Source organism: Sminthopsis crassicaudata, chromosome 2 (genome assembly GCF_048593235.1).
Source record: "Sminthopsis crassicaudata isolate SCR6 chromosome 2, ASM4859323v1, whole genome shotgun sequence".
Taxonomy (NCBI): domain Eukaryota; kingdom Metazoa; phylum Chordata; class Mammalia; order Dasyuromorphia; family Dasyuridae; genus Sminthopsis; species Sminthopsis crassicaudata.
Window position 1 is genome coordinate 166,304,565 of NC_133618.1, and position 16,884 is coordinate 166,321,448.

Here is a 16,884-nt window from a genome sequence, read left to right on the forward strand (position 1 = left end):
TTAATCTTTGGAAACTATAATGTTATAATATTTGGAATAATACAGTATTACTTAAGAGAGCATTCATTATTTTTATTTTGTACTAGGTGTTGTGGTAAACACTGAGAATTCAAATCGAAGTAGGCTAAATAGTCCCTGTTCTTAAGGAGCTTCCATTCTAAAGAAGGAAGTCATCAATAAAAGAGAATTGTAAATTGGAGTAGTTTGATCAGTTATGGATCTCATGAAGGGAATTCTTTAATGTTCTTAGATTTGATGTGATAAATACAATGCCATCTATAAATAGGACCACCAAACCCTAGATAGATTTTTTTTAACATTATAATTTGGGTTAAGGAGGCAAAAATGAGAATTTACTCTCTATATATTTAATAATTTTCCCATATTGGAATTATCCATTCAAGAAGAAAAAAGGAGAAGGAAGGAGAAGAAAGAAGGAGAGAGAGGAGGAGGAGATGATGATGATGATGATGACGACGATGATGATGATTGAGAGGCAGTATAATATAGTGGACAGTGATTTGGCCTTAGACTGAAAAACTTGGATATAAATCCCATCTTTCAAAACTGTTAGCTATATGACTCTGGAGAAGATGTTCAGATCAAATTATTGGTCTATGACCAAAGTTCTATCAATAATGGAGTATGAACAATTGAAAATGTAAAATCAGAAAATTTTCAGAGTAAATAAGTATTGTAGGTGAAACCTCCTGACCCCATAAAGTCTCCTTAGTATTTCTTAATCTAGATAAGTCACTTTGATTGATTCCCTCTTCCCCATTTTATAGGGAACCTTCGGAATTGACATGTTTGATTTCCTTTCTGTTATTCTAAGTCAATTAGCTTTAAGGTATTATAAGCAACATTAAGAAATTATAAAGTTTCAGGGACAAACCAATCTCTATTGGTAGAGGGAATTTCCTCATCCAAGAGTTTCCCATATTTGTGATTAGCCAGCTATGTTAGTTTATGTGATCTTGTATATCTAGAAGAAAAGAGTATATTTTTTTAAGCATCTTTAAATATCCAGAATAACTTAAGAACCTCGAAGAGGATCCATCTCTCTTCAAATATCCCTTTGGTGATAAAGAATTAGCTCCAATGATTTTTTTTTTTTTTTGCTTATTATTTTTTTTCTGATGATTTTTTAAAAAAAGAAAATACTTGAAGACCAAAGACATCAAGATGACACCAGATACTAGATATTTCATTGCTCTTTCAGGGAGAAGGAAAGGAATATTTTAACTTATAAGCAGTGTTTATAAAAGACAAGCCTTTGTATGAGAAATCACAAGACATAAGGAAGAAGCATACTAAAGAAAAGAGTAAAGAGAGCTATAATAACTAACATTGGTTGTGGAATAGTTAACCAAAGATAGTTTGATAGCTAATATTCAGTGATGAACAACAATTTAAAAAGGTGCTTTATATATATTATTTTATTCTGTATGGTTTGACATAAATGATCATATTTGTTGAAATGGAAAAGAGTGAATGTACCACAAATGAAGTTGAAATTAAATCAATTATTAGGAATTATTTTGCCCAATTATTTGTGAGTAAAACTGGCTAAAAGTCTAAATGAAATGAATGAATATTTACAAAAATGTAAGTTGTCAGATTAATAGAAGAAATAGAATACTTATATCTTATATCTTATCTTAGAAAAATAAATTGGATACTCCATAAATGAACCCCGTAAGAAAAAATATCTATTTGGAAAGACTAGATAGATTTTCAGATGAATTCCACCAAACACTTAAGGAGCATTTATTCCCAATATTATATAAAGTATTTGAAAAAAAATTAGGTAAAGGAATCCTACCAAAATCCTTTTGACACAAATATAATTCTGATAATTAAACCTGAAAGAATAAAAAAAAGAGAGCAAAAACTGTAGGCCTTTTCCCCTGAGTATTGATGCAAAAATTTAAAATGAAATATTAGCAAGAACTTGTCCAATATTAGGAAAATTACCAGCATAATTGACCACATTAATTTTTACAAAACATTAAAAATCACATGATTATCTCAATAGATGTAGAAAAGGTTTTGGACAAAATACAACACCCATTCCTTTCAAAAACACTTGAAAGCAATAATAATCTATCAAAAATCAATAGAAAGTTTTCTCTATAATGGTTATAAACTTGAAGACTTCCCAGTAAGATCAGGGTGAAGCTAGTATGTCTATTATCATCACTATTTTTAAATATTGTGTTAAAAATACTAGCTATAGCAATAAGACAAAGAAAAGAAATAAATAAAAGTAGGAAATGAAACCAAACTATCACTTTGTGTATGATAACGCTTGTATACTTAGAGAACCTTAGAAAATCACCTAAAATGTATAGAAAATAAATGAACATTATTATTGTTGTTAATTTAGAATTTAAAGTAAATTCACATAAATCATGAGGATTTCTGTATATTATTAACAAAACCCAAGTATAATAGAGAAATTCCATTCCACAACAGACAACATAAAATACTTGGGAATCTACCTGCAAGGACAAACTCAAGGACACAACTGCAAAGCATTTTTCATGCAAAGAACTAAACAATTTTAGAAATATTGTTTATGGGTACACAATATTCTTTTAAAAATTTTTGTTTTTCTTTTGTGGGGGAGTGTTGGGTTTTTGTTGTTGTTGTTGTTTTTTGTTTTTTTGTTTTTACACGTAGGGAATGAGGGAGGGAGGCCAAAAAGAGTAATAAAATTAAATCATCCTGTAGTCTTGTATGGGGCTTTGTTTTTGGGGAAGTAAAACAGCTACTAGGTAGGATAGTGGATTGAGCACTGGGTCTGGAATCTGGAAGAGTTGCTTTCAAATACAACCTCAAGTACTTTTTAGTGTCCCTGAGTAAGCCAGCTAGCCTTTATCTCCTTCAATTTTTTTCAAATGTAAAATGGGTGTAACAATACCTCTTACCTCATCTCCCATGGTTATTGTGAAGATCAAATGAGATAATATTTGTAAAGTACCTAGAATAGTACTTGGCATATAGTAGATATTGAGTACATGTTTTGTTCCTTTTTCTTGTTCCTCCTATATCAGTTCTGTAACTATTGACGACATAGACATGAGACATAACTGTGCTTTGTGATTAATGGGTTGAAAGAATCTGGACAACTATACTCCATAATTTGATGGTTTTCAGAAGTAGATGGATAGGAACGTGTGTATGTTTGTTATATTGAGAGGGGACTGATATTTGCCAACAGTTACCTATGATGTAACAGATTTTAAAGAAATAGGACTTTTCTGTTTGGGTGAGTATGCATTTTAGATATGGCGTATATGTAGATAATTTCCTACTTTTCAGTAACCCTTAAAAGGCACAATAATTCCACACTGAAGGTAATTAGTCTATTCAGTTCAGTAATCTGGAGTGGGAAAGGAGAGAGACAATTAAATCAGAATTCCCATTAAAAAAAAAAAAGACATTAAAGTTCATGCCATATTAGTAACCAATTAATGATAGGACTAATGGTGAGACAACCATTTGTCCTTTATCTGGTTAATGGACTATGTATATAGAAGGAGGCATACACAGATTTAGCAACTGTACCAATTGGTTTTGCTTAAGTGCATTACTTTGTTGTATGGGAATATTATTGAAAAGTAGAAAAAATTTTTAAAGGCACCGATAAAGATTAAAAAATATTTATATGGGGAGAAAAACTAAAAGGGATAGTGATATTAAAAATATTTGAAGGATGATAATGAGGAAGAAGCATTTGATTTGTTCTACTTTTTCCCACACTAGTTAGGGAACATTAGTTAGGTGCTGGAAAGAAGCAGATTGAGGCTTGGTTTAAGGAACAAATTGTTAAAACTATTTAGCAGTGAATTAGGCAGCCTCAGGAATTAGGTTCTTTAGGTCTTCATAAAAAGGTTATATGAACATTTTTGTGGAATATAGTAGAAAATTCTGGGATGCATCCTAATTTATTAATTTTATCTTCAAACATTGAAATCTCATGATTTCATATGAATAGCATATGTTTATATAACAGAGCATTCACCATATATTCATATGGTCTTAATTCTCTTCTCATGAGAAAGAAAGAAGGAAGGAAGATGCCCAGCATATTGAGTAAACTACTTTTGGTAGATATGAGTCCACATATGAATTGCAAAGGATGGGCAGGTCAGGATGGTTTATGATCTACATACAATTTTTGATTTTGGGATCTTCATTAAACACATTCAATGAGAACATAGATCCATTGGAGTTTAGTCTGCTTCCAGGCTTTTTTGTTTTCTATCTTAGACACACAACTAAAAATCTTTTCCTTAAGGTCATTTTCGTTGGATGATTTTTCTTATCAAGGGTCCATAGTGACTTTTATTTCAACTGAAATCTTACAAGTTAGAAATTAAATATATATATATATATATATATATATATATATATATATATATATATATTTGCAAAATCACCTAAAAAGTTGGTTTATATATTGACTCATCTTTTAAATATGTTTTGTATTATGGACAATTAATCTCTAGATTTGGAATATAATCGAAGTTCCCTTGTGCTGTTCTCCCTGTTCTCCCTCACTGCTTTCTACTATATCCCCTTAAAAATAACAAAAAAAGGACAACAAAAGCAATATACTGCTCCTTCACCTCATTTAGCTCTCTTTTCTTATTTTGTAATTTAATTTTTTCAATTATTAAATATTTATCATTTGTTTCTCTATCCCCTACCTCCTCCCGCTATTCAAAATGAAAGAAGAGAGGGAGTGTAGTGACTGCCTTAGTATCCTGGATATCTTAGAATCAGCTGGAGTTAGGATAAGCAAACGTCTTTATTCTTGGTCTTTTGGGGTCACCAGCAGGGGATTAGATATAGGAATCCCCACATCTTTCTCTTTCTCCACCGCCAAAGAATCAATCTGCTTGTTCTATTGCACCCTGTGATCTCTCTCACCCTTCTCTGTCCACACCTACTGATGGAGCCACCACAGAATAGTTGAGCTGGGTCATCCTCCAAGCATGTTAATAGAGTATTGCCCAATTTATAATTAGCCCCAAATGCTAGGTTATCTTGGTTAAATGTATCTGCTCAGTTCTAGCCCTTTACAAGGAAGTGAGGAAGAGGAGAACTATAAGACCTCTGGATCACATGAGCAAAACGTATTCCCACATTAGTTATCCCATCCAAAAATGTATTTCTTATTCTGACCATTAGTCCATCATCTTTCTGTCATAAAGTGAGCAATATTCTTCATTAGTCTTTGAATCATGGTTGATTATTTAATCTTAGTTCTTAAGTCTCAGAATTATTCATTTTTTTTTTTTTTTTACAATATTGATATTATAGTAAGTCCTGATTCTATTCACTTTACTCTGCATCAGTTCACATGATTCTTTCCAGATATTTCTGAAGTCATCTTTTTCCTTGTGTTAGGACATTACTTTTTTTTTTTTTTTTTGCTGTTTCCTTCTTGTTAGTCATACCCTTATTTCTAGTCTTTGATACCATACAAAGAGCTGCTATAAATTTTTTTTTGTGTTTTTTGTTACTTCATTGCTGTCATTTGACATTGCCCAGATTGTCTCCTTTGGATTTGTGGCTGAGGTTTTCTTCTTTCTTGTATCTTTGCTTTTTTTGGGTCCTATTTCTTATCCCTTTAGGCTTAGGCTCTTTCTATTATCTAACAGTACAATTAGTTAATCACGCTTTCATCTTAAAATTTTCCTTCGTCACTCCTTCTGTCTTCTGACATGTCACTGAGACTTTACTGCCTTCTGATAAAATGTAGCATTCCTGATCAGAGTTTCTAGTATTGGTTGCACTTATACTCAGTGAATGTTGTCATCTGTTATTTACTGAAAGTTATACTGATTTAATTATTTCCTCAGGTAGATTTAATTGTTTTCACTTTGCCTTCCCCATTAAATTGTAAGCTTCTTGAGAGCAAGGACTATCTTTCCTCTTTTTGCATCCCTAAAGCTTAGCATACTACCTGGCAAACACTTGGCCTTTTAATAAATTGTGATTGATTAATTGATGCCTTTATATATTATTCTTTTCATTTGCTATCCTGTTTACAATGACTTAGAAATTCACCTTATAAAGCAGGTCTCATGAATTAACCTTATTTTGTATTTATTTTTCTCAGAAGGCTACTTTATAAAATGAAATTTCTTTTATGTAGTGAAATTTTTAGAGATAGCATATTATAGTCTAATCAATTTAACTAGCATTTATTGAGACTCTGCTACATGCCAGGCACTGTATTATCTGCTGAAGATACAGAGACAATATTAAAAACAGTTCCTTCCCTTGAAGAACTTTATCTTCTATTGGGAGTAAACAAGATGTATACAGATAAGTAAATTTAAAGTAAAAGGCAAAGTAACTATTTTTTTTTTTTTAGGAGAGAATACTAAGAACCAGAGAAATCAGGAGGTTGTTACTTGAAAGGAGGAAGTAGGGACTCCAAAAGTTGGGAGAACATTCCAGTCATGGAGGCAGCCTGTGCAAAAGAACAAAGTGGGATTTGTATCCCTTTTACAGTGAATAACAAGTAGTTGAAGCTTCAAATGTATAAAAGTGAATGTTATAAAAGAAGTATGGAAAGGTTGATTGCAGCCAGAGTGTGAAGGACTTAAGTATGCCAAACCAGAGAAATTTGTATTTTAACCTAGAGGCATTAAGGAGCTTTGTCTTTGTTCAGGGGAATGACAGGGCCACTCTGCTTTAGTGATAAAGCACCTTTGTGCAGTATAGATTATTTAGGGGAAAGAGAGACTCAAGCAATTATAACAATTATGAGGCTATGGTAATAGTCTTGGTGATAGCTAATAGTAATCTGAATTAGAATGACTGGTGTGAATAGGGAGGAGAGTAGGAGTATGAAATATGCTTTTCAAGATGAAAACAGCATCAATTAGCTTTGTGAAGGGTGTGAGGAAAATGGAAATAACAAAATTCAAAATCATTAGAAAGATATTGGTGCTCTTGACAAAAAAAGAAAAAAAGGAAGTAAGGATATAATGGCTTATGTGGTGTCAAAGTGCCATATATGATAAATTATCAAGTGCATGAGAAAGGATAGGGTCAGAAAGACAGGTTTGTTGGGATAAAGAACACAGACATGCTAGTAGAACTGAATTCTAATTTCAGCTAACAGTTACTTCAAGATAATGTAATGACCAGGAGATAGGTTCGCTTTTGTGCTTGTAAAAGTTATTCTTTAATTTGTGGAAATATTACTGAGATTTAAAAAATCCACATGGGTAAAAAATTTTTTAAATAAAATCTATATATCATTTAGCCAGAATACAGTGGAGAGCTAAATTTCTAGAAATATAATGTTTCCATATAATCAGTATCTTTTCTTTAGTTTTGAGTAATTCACAATTTTTAAACATAATTTTAATATGCTTTTAATATTTTTATAGGATTCAGTCTAGCAGCCTTTAAAAGAAACAAGAGGAAGTTAGAGCTGGCAGAAAGGGTGGAAACAGATCTCATTCAACTAAAGAAAAGAAGACAATCAAGTGAAAAGGTTAGGAGGTGTTTGAAACAAGTATAATTTACTGTATTAATTACAAGTATAATTATTGTGAAATATTTTAAAGGGTATTTACATTTCTTACCTTTCTTAGAGCTTACTTTTCACTACTCATAAGACACTTGAACTAATATTTGTAAGTAATATAACTATAGTACCTTATATATATAATTTGTATATTTTTGTACAGTTACTCTCACATCAATGTATACTTATTTCTCTACAATTCAACAAGCATTTTAAAGTACCTATTATGTATTAGGACACTTGTAAGTGCTGGGGACATAAGATAGCTCTTGCTTTCAAAGAATTTATATGTTACTTTGGGAAAACAACATATTCATAAATGAGTAAACATGAATATATACAAGTAAATATGAAGTATTGTTTTGGGGTGTGGCGAACACCAGCAATTGAGGATAGTCAGAGAAGGCTTCATATAGTAGTCCACTTGAACTAAGTTTGGAAAATGGAGATAGAGATCTCAAGAGAGGGATATAAAGTGGGAGAGCTTTCCAGGAATGAGAGATAGCTAGTACAAAGGGGTGGGATGGCATGTCTTGCACATGGAATAGCAAGTAGATTGATGGCATGTATTTGGCATGTATGGAAACAGTGTCAAGATGTTGTGGAGGTAAAATTAAGACACATTGAATGTGGAAGATGAAGAAGATGGAAGTGTCAAGGATGGTCCTTAATGTAGTAAACCTGAATGACTGGAAGTGTAATGTAGTTAGTTAGTACCCTTCATAGAAGCAAAGAAAGGAGAAATAAGAAGGTTTAGGGGGAAAGATAATGAGTTCTACCCTGGACTTGTTGAGATTGCCTAGTTAGGCAAATCAAGGCATACTAGACACATAAATTTGGGAGTTATCTGTGTAATTAAACTCACGAGAACCAATTCAATTCTGATATGAAGAAAAATAAAACCTAAGACAAAATTGTGGGTTACATCCCTAGGAAGAGGATTTGACAGAGGAAGACGAAGTCTGATGTGGGACATAACATGTAGGTAGATAAATCCAAAGTACATATAGAATTGAAACAAAATACCCTTAGAGGGGAAGGTGCTATAAAAGGTGAAGTAGATAACTAGTCAAGGTGTACTGCACACAGTGACAATTGAGTTTATTTTCTGAGAAAACCAGGGATTCTAAGAGATATAGGTGAAAAGGGGGACTATTCCAGGAATAAGTGTTAAAGGCATGAGTATTAAAGTCATGGAGGTACTATATGGAGCAAAATATTTAACAATAGCAAATAGGCTAGTATAGCTGGATTGTAAAGTGCATAAAGGGAAATAAGGTATTAAGAACATGCAGTGTGGAGAAGATATACAGGAGAAGCCTTTGGTCAACTGTAGAAATGCTGATGTGACATCAAGAAGGATAAGGACTGAGAAAAGAATATTGAGAAATTAAATTAAGTTGTGTGGTCTGAAGCCAGAAGGTGTTTCAAGTGATTGAGAGATGAAGAACTAAAGGGAAAGAGTGTAGAGTGCTTTTTGTTAAAAGATTACCTGTGAAAGGAAGGAAAGATTAGAGCTTGAGGGAACATCAACATATTTGTAAGTGGTAAAAATAACAAAATACAAATTAATAAAGAGAAATTGCAAATTGAAAAGAGAGTTGATTAATGGAGTATGTTCTCTGAAGAGAGGAGCTGATAAAAGGTTTGAGTTATCTCTGACAAAGACATTCTTAGATAACAGTGAAAGATAAGAAAATGCTGAGGCTGGCTTGGGGAGAGAGAGGCTTTTAGGATAATAGCAGTGTTTTGAGATAGCTAAAAGAAAAGAAAAGACTGAATGACTTTTTCCCAGTAAAAATGAGAGGAGTTGCTCTGTTAAAAGAGGTTTTTGGAGACTGATAAACTTTGATACCTGTCTTCTTAGGAGAAACTTGGAATAGGTTAATTGGGGAGAAGCACAAAAACATTGTAGGCTGCAGTGAGACTTCATTTTTTGTTTAGATAACAAAAATTTGTAATGCATCCATTCATTGAAAATGGGTGACTTTCTCTTGAGATGTTCAACTTCATATAGATAGTGCTTTAAAGTTTACAAATTGCTTTTCAGTTCTCAAAACAAAACTGGGAAGTATTATAATCATCACTATTTCACAGATGAAAAAATTAAGGTTTAGAAGAGATTAAGTAACTTTTCCAGGTTAAAGATATTGTTCAAGGCAATAATTGAACCCTGGGCTTCCTCCTCCAAGTCCAGTGCTTTTTCTATTTACCTTCTTACAACTTCTTCAGACAGCTTATAGTTCATATGCTGAAATATGTATTTTAAGGATAAATAAAAAGTAGTTTGTGAATGAGTAAAAATTATGATGTAAATCCTGAAGTGATGAAGAGTAAAGGAGCAGTGTTGGGAAAGTCTTCTTAGTATGTGTTATTGATCTTTGGTACTTAACTGTGATTTCTCTATTCCAATATTCCTCATAATAAATATTAATTGTATGTTAATATTGCATTAAGATGCTTCAGAATTCCATATCTGTGATTTTGTTTGAATAGTTACTTTATAAATTATTACCATCTCATACTTTAATAACTATTTGTCATAAATTGTGAAAAACAAAGCATATGTATGTGTTATATACATGTGTGAGTTTATATATAAGTGTATTTTTATGTGTATACATACATATGTACATATATATCCATATCTAGAAATATAGATCTAGATATAGAGATCCATCTCTAGCCGTGCAGTGATCTAACCATCCTTCCATGTGAGAATTTCAGGATTTAGGTTGATTCTTTTTTTTCTTTTTTTTTTTTTTTTTTAAATTCATTTTTCCAAATTATCCCCTCCCTCCCCACTCCCTCCCCCCATGGCAGGTAATCCCATACATTTTACATGTGTTACAATATAACCTAGATACAATATATGTGTGTAAATACCATTTTCTTGTTGCACATTAATTATTAGCTTCCGAAGGTATAAGTAACCTGGGTAGATAGACAGTAGTGCTAACAATTTACATTCGCTTCCCAGATTTAGGTTGATTCTTAATCAAAAAGTGTTTCCATAACTATTTTCTTCTTCTCCTCCTTCTCCTTTTCTTCCTTCTTCTCTTCTTCCTCTTTCTCTTCCTCTTTCCTTCTCCTCCTTTTTTTTTTTTTTTTTTTTTTTTTTTTTTTTTTTGCTGAGGCAATTGGGGTTAAGTGACTTGCCCAAGATCACCCAGCTAGGAAGTGTTAAGTGTCTGAAGCCAGATTTGAACTCAGGTCTTCCTGTCTTCTGGGCTGGTGGTCTATCTACCTAGCTGCCACTTCCACAGCTATTTTCTAAGTATTGCATTTGGATAAGATATACCATTAATTGTTATCTTTTGAGAACCTACCTTTATATTTGTGATGAATTATTTGATAGAATTTTATTAGTAAAAGGATAAAGTAAGATGATGAAATTATCAGTACATGGTGTAATGGGAAAGCTTGAGTCTTACAAGCCAGAAATTCTTAGTTTGACAACCTCTATAATTTATAGTTATGGGTCTATGAGCAAGTTTCTCTGAGGAAAAGTTTCATTATGTATAGTTTGTTAATAGTGATATTTGTATCATCATTTACCTCATCACATGGTTATAAGGAAAGCATTTTGTAAGATTCAGAACTGTGTATAAATATGAGCTAGATTATGTGTATGTGTTTCTTTAGGTTATGCATAATTCATTTTTTACATATTTCCATATGACTCATGTTGGGAAAGAAAAATCAAATGAAAAGGGAAAAACCATGATAAAGGAAAAAAAAAGAAGAAAAAAAATGAAAATAGTATGCTTTGATTTGCAATCAGTCACTATAGTTCTGTCTTTGGATACAGATGTCATTTTCTATCCAAAGTTTATTGGAATTGTCTTGGATCACCGAATTGCTTAGAAGAGTTAAGTCTGATTATCATGTGATCATGCTGTTGCTATGTATAATGTTTTTATGATTCTGAATGTGAGCTAGTTGTTTTTTTTTTTTTTTTAATCTATGTCTTAAATGTTATTTAGAAATTGTCAATTACATGTCATTAGAAAATTTAGCACTATTTGGGGGAAGTGATGAAAAAAAAAATCTATCTTCTATATAAATATTATTTATGGGGCAATTAGGTGGTGCAGTGGATAGAGCACCAACTCTGAAGTCAGGAGGGCCAGAGTTCAAATGTGTCCATTTATGTGGACCTGGGCAAATCACTTAACCCCAATTGCCTCAGCAAAAAAAGAAAAAAAAATTCTTTATGTGATCCTTGACCCACCTACAAAAGTTACAACAAAAGTCAAGATAATTTAAAAATATATATATTTTGTTTATTTATCACTTAAATTTCCCCATCATCATTTTTCCTGTCCCCTCACTGAATCAAAAAGCATTTTCTAAATTATGTTTCTAGCATCATGCTGTTTGAACAACATAAAATTGTGATATGAAAACATAAGATATTAAGAGATAGAAAACAATTAGGAAGTCAATGTAGTAATTACATTTTAAACAATGAAATTAAATCTGACAAAATGAAATAAAGATATTTGAACATTTAAATCTGGGTTTAATGTGGTGATTTCAATGCATATTAAAGGAAGGGAAAAAGCCATAATAGAGGATCACAAGTGATTGTTGTGTGGTAAATCTTTCCAATTTATATCTCTGTTTTATTCTTGTGTCTTTTTCTTGAATATCAATAAAATTTGCTTATGGGAAATTTTAAGAGGTAAATAAATATTCGACTCTACATTTAGAATACTAGCATAGGTGTCCCCCTCCACATATATCACTATGAAGAGTGAAAAAAAATGTTGCCTTCTGAAATTTAATAATATAAGGCAGATGTATGTATTTCCTTGTGTTTTTAATGTTGCTTTGACATCTTATTGGAATTCTACTATATTTTTGCCATCTTCTGAAGTCATTTCTTGGGTAGTAGTAACAGTAGTAGTAGTAGTAGTAGTAGTAGTAGTAGTAGTAGTAGTAGTAGTAGTAGTAGTAGTAGTAGTAGTAGTAGTTGAAGTAGTTATAGTTGTATAGTTGTAGTACTAGTAATAGTAGAAGAAATAACACCAGTAGTAGAAAATGTAGCAGCAGTAGTAACAGTTGCTATTTTTGTGGTCAAGTAACATAACCTTTATGAGCCTTGGTTTTCCTATCTCATGGGGTACTTGTGAGGGTTAAATGAAGATGTTTTTAAAGACCTTTAGAAACATTACAATGATATATATATATAAATGCCCAGTATACTCCTCTTATTATTAGAATTCTTAATTTCCTTTAGGATTCAGCTCTGTGAACCCTAACATCCTTAATTTATTTTGCATTTATTTTTGATTTCACATGAGATTTCCAGAATTCAGATACTATTTTTCAGTTTTCCTTTTATATCTCTAACATTAATAGAGGATGACTTTTTCATAGGAAACACTTAATAAATTCTTGTTGATTTGAATTTGTTTAACATAGTCTATAAAAGCAGAATTAACTTTTATGTTACTTGGCAGCCCTTTAATTGAAAATTATTGATTTAATGACTTTTTCATTTTCTGTGGGTGTTCCACATTGCACCATGTTTTATGTTTATAACTTTCAGGAATAGTAGTTACCATTTCTGTGTGTGTGTATGTGTATGTTTACCCTCTACGTGGAATAATGAACAGATTCATGAGATTTGCTTGTATATATTTGAATTCCAAAGATGAAATGTTAATTCATTTATCACATTTATTCCTTGATCAAAATTGTTTCCATTTGAAATAGTTGACTGACCTTGACTTTCAAGGGTGACTTGTAAGCATTATGAAATTCAAACATTTGTGGAATGTAAACATAGTTTTATTTATTAATTCTCACTAAAGGCTGGTAATCAAGGCACAAGACATTCAATTTGAAAAAAGAAACCATAAGTTTCTTGGAATTGTAAACAAAAGATGATTTATTAACTTTTAATCTCCTTCCCATGATCTCTATTGCAAATGTCAAGTATATATACCTTGAAGTAGAGAAACAATTCATATTTCATATGGATTTGGTTTAAGTAACTTTATATCTATATTTCTTAATGTCATGTATTCTGTATTTCCTATTATCCTGAAAGACAACTATCTCCAAAGCTAATTAGGTTTTAACAACTGAGCTTTGAGGCTGACTTGAACTGTTTATAGGACATGCAATCTCAAATCCTTTTCCCTGTGACTGGAGTATGAATTTTTTAAAAGTAGTACTATCTTGTAAAAGATTACTCATATTATTTGGAGTGTCTCAAATAATGAATTTTTGGATTTTCTATATACATGTAGAATTATATTTTTTGCTAAAGCATTAGAGTTATTTTAACAGAATTCAAGAAAAAGTAGTCTCTTGAAAAGAAGTATGTATCCAAATGTAGACTGGGAGTTTCTTTTTCCTCTATCTCTCATATCCTGATATATGCCATGTTAACTCTTTATATTTTGCCGAATTGAATTGAAATTTACACATTTATCTTAGTGATTGAAATTCAAATTAAAATCAGAAGATAGAGAAGTAGACATGGCTAAATACTTGAATTTTAAGTGGGACTTATCTCCTGCCACAGAAAACAGACTGAGAAAGAACAGTAGAAAAATAGCAGTAGCCCACACAATGAGTGTGGGATGTAGACATAGAACACTAACAGGGACTGTCTAGCATTGTTTATATTTGTGTATAGTTGGAGCTTTTCTTTTGTTACTTTCCTCACATTCACTTCACTTTTAAGGTTTTTCTTAAAATGAAGTGTAGTTTTTGAATTGATCAAAGGATTTGTATTGTTTCATGAAGAACAATGTCAGCAAACCATTTATTTAATTGTATTTATTATCTGTCAAATTAAGCTTTGAAGAATTTATTTAGTGTGTTATGGAGTGTTCATGATCAAATATGACAGTTTAACAAACTTCAGTTTTCTCATAAAATATTTTGATCTGCAGTATTTTGAAATATTAGGCTATCAAGTAGGAATGTAGGACTTTTAGAAATAACAATGATCTTTCCTTAAATGTACATAAAGGAATTCTATCCTGTTTGAAAAGAAAAATGTGTATTTTGGCTTGTGAAAAACTTTCAGAGGAAGAATATTCAGAATTCTAAATATTATTAAGTATTATTTTGCCTCAAAATATATTTTCTGTTTTATCTATTTGCATTTTTGTTAGCTTTGATTTCTGTTTGCTTTTTATATAGAATTGTTCAGACTACTTCATTTTTAATATTGACAAAATTTATTATAAAATAATAAATGTGTTTTTTCTATCTTCCAAGCTTTATGTTGCAGGTTGTACTTCTTTTATGTACTATGTTTTGTTTTATTTTTTCCTTCTAAATTTGAGCTAATCAAAAAAAGGAAGCATGATTCATAGTCATGTAATTTTGTTTTGAATAATTGTTGATGCATGTGATTGGTTATTGTTTAAGTGGAGTATTACTATCTGTCATCATGAATTCAACACTAGGACATACACGTGTAATTTGTCATAGGGTTCAAAGTCAATAGTTGGATCATGAAATGATTACATGTATGTTACTTGTGACTAACCAGCACTATACTTTTTTTTTTTTCCTGCAGTTATATTTATTTTTTTAAGTTTTTTTTTTTTTTAATTTTATGCATAGGTAATTTTTCAGCATTGACAATTGCAAAACCTTTTGTTCCAACTTTTCCCCTCCTTCCCTCCACCCCTTCCCCCAGATGGCAGGTTGATCAATACATGTTAAATATGTTAAAATATAAGTTAAATACAATATATGTATACATGTCCAAACAGTTATTTTGTTGTACAAAAAGAATCAGGCTTTGAAACAGTGTACAATTAGCCTGTGAAGGAAATAAAAAATGCAGGCGGACAAAAATAGAGGGATTGGGAATTCTATGTAGTGGTTCATAGTCAACTTCCAGAGTTCTTTTGCTGGATGTAGCTAGTTCAGTTCATTACTGCTCTGTTGGAATTGATTTGGTTCATCTCATTGTTGAAGATGGCCACATCCGTCAGAATTGATCATCATAATAGTATTGTTGTTGAATTATACAACAATCTCCTGGTCCTGCTCATTTCACTCAGCATCACTTCATGTAAGTCTCTCCAGGCCTTTCTGAAATCATCCTGATGGTCATTTCTTACAGAACAATAATATTCCATAATATTCATATATCACAATTTATTTAGCCATTCTCCAATTGACAAGACTATACTTTTAAAACACATAAGTAAGTAGATCATGAAACATTAATTGTTCTCTATGTAGATAATATATTAGGTGAGTTGTGAGTGGATTTATAAGAAGACAAATAATCTTTGTTTTCAAGGAGCTTACAATAGCTTTTTCATTTTCAGTTGAGAAAAAGTACTATCCATTAATATTATATTATTTTATATTATTAATGTTATTATAATTGATTATTATATATAATATATAATTACATATATAATATAATTATTATAATTAATATTATTATTATATAATATAATATTATCCATTAATAAGGTAATAAGTAGTTTTAGTGATTTAGTGGTATTTTCAGCGGTGTGTTATTTCACAGTAGTTATGATCCATTGTCCCAGGAAACCAAATTAAAAGAAGTGTTTTCATATTTGTTTATTTTGGAATGATTCTACTGTTTCTTGTTTCTCTACTCAACTCCTTTGCCAAATCTTGTCATTAATAATCTTCACATTATCTCTTTACACATATCTCTTCTCTACAAACATAAATTCATGCATTCATTATTTCTTATACTATTTCAATAATTGTTTCCTTAGGTCAAATTTCAGCCCACTCCAAACCATCCTCCACATAGCTGCTGAAAGAATTTTCCTAAAGTAGATGTCTGACCTTTTTACTAGTCTAGTAATTACCTGTTATCCTTAGGAGTCAAAGAAAATATCGTCTTCGATTTAAAGATCCTCACAGTCTGAGCTCTTCCTATCTTTCCAGTTTTCTTACATATCACTCTTCTCTGAGCACTCTGGGGTATAACTTTATACTTTGTGGTTTATTTGCTCTTCCTTACTTACCTTGGCTACTCTACTTCCCATCCTTACACTTTTAAGTTGCCATTCTCCATAGAATTCACCTCCATAGGTGAAATCTGCTCTCTCCTCACTGCTTCTTAGAATCTTTTTCTTCAGGATTTAACTCTAATACCTTCTGCCAAAGACATTTTTTAGTCTCCCTAGCTGCTTTCACCTTTCTGAGATTTACTTTGTATCTGGTTTTTTTGTACACAGTTAATCCTCAATTTTCACAGAAGGGATGTTCCTAGAAAGTGGCCTGAAAGTTAAAAAATGCAAATGTTGATTACTTCTGGGAAATAGGGGATTGGGTTCCCATGAAAGTCAAGA

General features: G+C 31.4%; 1 protein-coding gene across 11 annotated transcripts in view; it reads left to right on the forward strand.

Moving 5' to 3' along the window:
• The window catches only part of TASP1 (taspase 1), a 249,334-nt gene that overhangs the window by 78,578 nt on the left and 153,872 nt on the right, over positions 1-16,884 (forward strand). For all 11 annotated transcript variants that reach the window (XM_074287839.1, XM_074287843.1, XM_074287845.1 and 8 more), the window contains one exon: positions 7,422-7,528. In XM_074287839.1, coding sequence (XP_074143940.1) covers positions 7,422-7,528 — 107 coding nt within the window. The remainder of the gene's footprint in view (positions 1-7,421; positions 7,529-16,884) is intronic.